We start from the raw sequence: 6260 nt of genomic DNA on the forward strand, positions 1-6260 counted from the left end.
AGTAGAAAGCCTCATCTTTCTCCCGCGGAGCAGCTGGTAGTTTCGAACCGCTGACCTTAAGGTTCGCAGCCCGATTCGTAACCACTACGCTACCAGAACTCCTTGTGTTTAGATAATAAATGAGAGGAATTCTGTGCAGAATGACTGATATGATGTATTTGCATTTTTCAGAAATCACTCTGGCAGAGAGTGATGAATGTAGGTGGTTGGTCACATTCTCAAAAAAAGATGTATCAATAGGCTGGTTAGTATCTCCTCATCTGAAATCAGTGACGTACAGCTGAAGGGAAAGATACCACCCATCTCTGCACAGATGAGGCCTTCTCGGGGGACTGGACGTGTAATCCAAATCTGTCCCCCAGTCTTTGTGGGGACTGACAGATACAGGAGATAGAGTATCAGGAACTAATGCCAGGAAAAGCCAGTGAAGATCTGAAATCAATCTTTTCAATCTGCTTTGAGTCAGCCGTGACGTGTAGTTTAAACCAAACCCAAACCCCCTACCATTGGGTTTATTCCAACTAATAGTGTATAGGGTTTCCAAAGGAGCTCTGGTAGCATAGTGGTTATGAGTCAGGCTGCTAACCTCAAGGTCAGCAGTTCAAAACTACCAGCTGTTCCGCAGGAGAAAGATGAGGGTTTCTGCTCCCGTAAAGATTTATGACCTCGGAAACTATGCAGTGCCGCTATGATTTGGAACACACACCACCACACCACCATAGAGTTTCTGAGACTCTTAGTCTTTGTGGGAGCAGACAGTCTCACCTTTTTCAGGTGGAGTGATTGGTGGGTTTGAATCGCCAACCTTGTGGTTGGCAGTCCAGTGTTTATCCTACCAAGACTCCTTAACATGGGGCTTAGACCCTTGAACTTTCATGCAATTTCTGAGATGTGTTTGCTGAACTGCCACCAGTTGCCACCAAAGCGATTCTGATCCATGTGCATCAGAGTAGAACTGGCTCTGTAGTGTTTTCAATGGCTAATATTTTCATAAGTAGTAGCCAGCTGGGTGGATTTGAATCTGCAACTTTTCAGTTAGCAGCTAGGGGCATTAACAATGTGCACAACCCAAGGACTGTGGACTTGCTTAAACTACCCCATAAATAAAATCTAGTTTATGATTTACTGCACAGAAATCACTAGACTATTTACTTCAGCACAGTAGCCAACCCTTAGAAAGCTGAGTATGACCTAGGCAGAATACAACATCCAAAAATGTTCCCGTGTCAATATTAGAGACCTGAAGAAGCGTGTGATGACTAGGAGTCTGCCTGAGAATCCTTTGGCAACGGAGTCAGCATGCTTTCTCTAACAGTTGTTGTTAAGTACTGTGGAGTCGGTTCCGACTTATAGTGACCCTGCACAGGGTTTCTGAGGCTGCAAATCTTTACGGGAGCAGAAAGCCTCATCTTTCTCCCACAGAACAGCTGGTAGTTTCGAACCACCGACCTTGAGGTTAGCAGTCCAATTCGTAACCACTACGCTACCAGAGCTCCTTACAGTGGGCACTGGCAACTCAGCTACTCTTGTGATGCTAAATCTAAAGAATTTGTTCAGAAATAGTACAAGAGGTGTCCATGGAGGCTCCACAGTGCTTTTGCTATGTCCAAGTAGAGCAGGGCTGGAAGGCTTCCAAAGGCAAGCCAACAAGGGAAGGCGATCATTTCCAAGGAGCTGACTTGACAGATCACTTTCAATCAGACCACTTGGCTCACATAACATTGCAAAGGCAATTCTCTGACAAGCAGCCTCCCTAGTTCTCTAAGGTTCTACTGAGAGGATTTATTCCCATGGTCTCACCTCAGAAAACTACACAAAAGACTACAAAATCTGTCTCCCTAAATTCCATCCACTTCGCTATTCTCGAATCCAGGTTTTCAGTGGCCAGCTGGTTATTTCCTGGATACCCACCAGTTTCTTATAGTCAATAGGTCCTAAACCGATTCATCATCTTCCCCTCTCCTGGCTTTCCTGTTTCTGCTAATAGTATTGCTGCTCTCTCAGCTACCCTGGCTGGAAACTTCTGAGTCATTCCTGACTCATCCTTCTCCCTTATTCTCTATATCAATCAATTGCCGAATCATGTAGTATCTATTTCTGTGATGCTGCTCGAATCTGCCCCCTCTTTTCTTATTGCCACCATTCCCTCCTCAGTGTGGGATGTGATGACTTCCTTTTTTTTTTTTTTTTTTGTGGTTAAAAAAAATGTACATAACATAAAATTTGTCATTTGTCATGGGTAGATTGAATTGTATCCCCTCAAAATATGTGTCAGTGTGACTGGACCATTATTCTCAGTGGTTTAGCAGTTATGTGATGATGCAGTATGATGTCATAACCAGCCATGATATGATCTGATGTAAGTCACTCTCTTCTGATGTAATTCATCCTGTTCTGATATGATTCTAGCATGTGTTGTAAATCCTCACTTTTATGATGTTAATGGGACCCTCATCTACAGGATTACGTTGCATTTTGTGTCAGTTTCTTTTGAGATAGAAAAGAGATTAAATCAGCAAGCAGCTCTCAGAGGGACCTAGTACCACCAAGCAAGAAGAGCCAAGAGTGGAATGTGTCCCATGGACTTGGGACCCCTGTGCTCCCCACTGCTATCACATTAAATATAAATAAGCTTCTTCCTATGCAAGCCACAATCCTTTTCCAACATTCTGTGTTCAAGCTAAATTTACAAATCCCAGATAACATGACTTGTCGCCCCTTCTCTTAACCCTCTTACTACATGGCCTGCAGAGCTCTCGTAGTCATAATTTCTGTAGTATATGCATTTGGCAATTATGTAATGATATAATCACTCACAGGGAGCTCTGGTAGTGTAGTGGTTATGAATCGGGCTGCGAACCGCAAGGTCAGCAGTTAGAAACTACCAGCTGTTCCGCGGGAGAAAGATGAGGCGTTCTGCTCCCGTAAAGCTTTACAGACTCGGAAACCCTGTACAGGGTCACTATGAGCCGGAATCAACTCCACGGCACATAACCAGCACCAGCCATAATCACACACACATCCCTTCCCCCCCGCCATGATGGGATCTGATTTGATGTTCCTTTAGGTAAGAGACTTTACTATTTCTTTCACATTTAGTCTTGCTTCCTCATATACTTGAGTGCCTGCTTATGCCAGACACTGTTCTAAGTGCTGTGTATGTGTGAAATAATTTCACTCTCACAACATTTCTAATTGGATCCCTGTTTTATTCATCTAATACTGTTATAACAGAAATACCACAAGCTTTAACAACCAGAAGTTTATTCTTCCACAGTTTGGGAGGCTAGGAGTCCAAATTCAGAGTGCCGGTTCTAGGGGAAAGCTTTCTCTCTGTGGGCTGTGGGGAAAGGCCCTTGCCTCTTTTCAGCATCTGTAGGCCTAGCATCCTTTGGAGATCTGCATACATCTTGACATCCATCTTTCCCTAAATCTCGGAGCTTCACAGCACAGGCGCCCACATCCAAAGGATGCATTCCACTCCTGGCTCTTCTAGCTGGATGATAGTTGTTGTTGTTGTTGTGTGCTGTGGAGTCGGTTCTGACTCATAGTGACCCTGTACAGGGTTTCCAAGGCTGTAAATCTTTACAGGAGCAGAAAACCTCATCTTTCTCCCGTGGAACAGCTGGTAGTTTTAAACTGCTGACCTTAAGGTTCGCAGCCTGATTCGTAACCACTACGCCACCAGAGCTTCTTTGATTGACAGTAGGTCCCTCTTTCTGTGCTCAAGTCTCTCTCCTTTTATCTCTTGTAAGTTTAAAGGTGAGGAATGCCACACCCTTGGGAAGAAACAGCCTTGGATTAGGAAGTTGTTGGTGGGTGATGGGAATAAGGGTGTTGTTAAGTGCCATTGAGTCAGATGCTGTATAGGGTTTCCAAAAAGTGGCTCATGAGTTTGAATTACCGTCACTGCGGTTCAAACCGACCTTGAAATCCAGTGCACTAACCCCACAGCTCCATAACAGGACTCCCACCTTTAATCCTTTTATTGGTTTATCACATCAAATCACATCATGGGAGATAGCTGCATCTCAGCTGTCAAACCACTGAGAAAATCCTGGTCTAGTCAAATTGACACAAACCCTTAACTACCACAGTCCCCATTTTACCAATGACAGGATGAAGATGCAGAGAAGCCGAGTACCTTTCCCAGGATTTTGTAACTAATGAGGGACAGAGCCAACATTCACATTTACAGGGTCAGGCTCCAAAACCCAAATCTAATTCAATCAGCGTTCTAACCACTGATGTCATCTTTGTTACTCCTGGATTCCTGATAGCCCAGTTTGCATTTGCAAGTCCTTTTATTACTGGCCAGAAGTTTAAAGCATTAATGGTAGATTGAAGCTACAAAGGTAACCTGATATTAGGAGCTGATTCAAGGTTCTCCCCAGGAAGTCACAATGAAGCTAAGAAACATCTTTGTGCTATTTTTTCCTACTCGTTCCTTTTTTTTTTCTTGTTCCAGTATATGGGCTGTATTGAAGTGCTGCAATCAATGAGGTCACTGGATTTTGGAATGAGAACCCAAGTTACAAGGTAAGAGAACAAAAATGGGAAGGTCTTTGAGAGCCATACTTTAAAGTCCTAATCATTTTCCCAGCCGGAATTTGATGCAGACTTCAGAGTCATTATGGGTATTTATTTGCATGGCTGTAGGGGATGGCATGGCCCAGTGACCCTGGATGAGTGACTTATTGTGTGAAAGATTTCCCAGCTGTGTGGGAGAGTATCTGCAGTCTAGGAGCCAGGAGAAGGTGATTAAACCTTTAGGGAAATAGCTGGTGGGGATGCAGACATATTTAAATCATGTCTGCAAATAGGGACATCACAGAACTTCAGATCTGTCAAGGAGCTAACTGAAAATAAGAGCGGGAACAAATTTTACACAAGAGGAAGTCCAAACTCTCACCACTGACGGCATCCCTGACATGAGAACATGCTCAGTTCTTGTCTGTCTGGATAAGAACCTGCTCACTCTTCTAGGTAAAATGAGATAGATAAAAGAGTTGAACCAGGATGAACCTTTCCCAGGGTGTCCACAGGCAAATTAGGGTAAAAACCAGAATCACTGATATGCAAGCTCAAATCAGAGCAGAAATACAAGACACGGTTCGCTAAGGCCAAGTTCAAGGCAAGCATGCAGTGAGAGAAGAAAACTACCAAGACGGGTAACTGGGGATATTGTGATGCAGAGGGGATGATCTGAATCATTCAGAACAAAGATTTGGGCATCTGTTTTATGTGGTGCCAAGGTGTGTCTCACCATGTTCACCAGGCCCTCCTGGATCATCAGTTCAGGTCACTTTTCCCAAAGATAAATCTTCTCATTATGAACCTAGGATAACTTTCCCTAATGCTCAGTCCATGGAATTCAAGATCTGAAAACAGTGGCCTGCAGTCCAAAAGGTTTTAGAAAAGGAACCTTACTGTTTTTTGGTTGTTGTTTTTTTTTTTTTATAGCAGAGTTGTAGCATAACTATATTAAGGATGCTGAGAAGTCCTGGGTTGTCATTAAAAATAAAAGTCTAATGTTTAACTCAAGATTTCTGAAATATATTTGGTCTAGAACCGTTTTTCCATGTTACATAGAGGAGCATTCCATATATCCCTAGGGTTCCATGAAATGCATTTAAAGAAATGCTGATCTAGGCTTTCTTCCTTATGAGTCAGGAAACCTGGTGGCACTGTGGGTTAAGCACTAGGCTGTTAACTGCAAGATTGGCAGTTCAAACCCACTAGTCGCTCCGTGGGAGAAAGATGAGACTGTATGCTCCTATAAAGAACTGTAGTTTAGGAAACCCTACAGAGCAGTTCTACTCTGCCCTTTGTTGTAGTCAGGTGCCATCGAGTCGGAACTGACTCATAGTGACCCCATGCACAGCAGAACGAAACAATGTCTGATCCTGGGCCAACCTCACTACAGCCGCCACACTTGAAGCCATCAATGATGCCACCTGGCCGATCCATTTCGTTGGGGGTCTTCCTCTTTTTCTCTGACCCTCCACCTTACCCAACATGACATCCTTCTCCAGCTACTGTTCTCTCCGGACAATGTGTCCAAAGTATGAGAGATGAAGACTAGCCATCTTGGCCTCCAAGGAGCACTCTGGCTACACTTCTTCCAAAACAGATCTATTGGTTCTTTTGGCAGCCCATGACACTTTCAGTATTCTCCTCCAACACCATAACTCAAAGGCATCAATTCTTCTACGATCTTCCTTATTCACTGTCCAGCTTTCGCATCCATATGAGGTTAT

The 6260-nt window shown here is 43.7% G+C and overlaps 1 protein-coding gene across 1 annotated transcript in view; it reads left to right on the forward strand.

The window, feature by feature from the left end:
• Positions 1-6260, forward strand: part of SHC4 (SHC (Src homology 2 domain containing) family, member 4) — a 193739-nt gene that overhangs the window by 70276 nt on the left and 117203 nt on the right. Inside the window, 1 exon segment of the mRNA XM_006831677.1 lies at positions 4469-4539. Within this exon segment, the coding sequence (XP_006831740.1) occupies positions 4469-4539 (71 nt within the window).

This window comes from Chrysochloris asiatica, unplaced genomic scaffold, assembly GCF_000296735.1.
Source record: "Chrysochloris asiatica unplaced genomic scaffold, ChrAsi1.0 scaffold00004, whole genome shotgun sequence".
NCBI lineage: Eukaryota > Metazoa > Chordata > Mammalia > Afrosoricida > Chrysochloridae > Chrysochloris > Chrysochloris asiatica.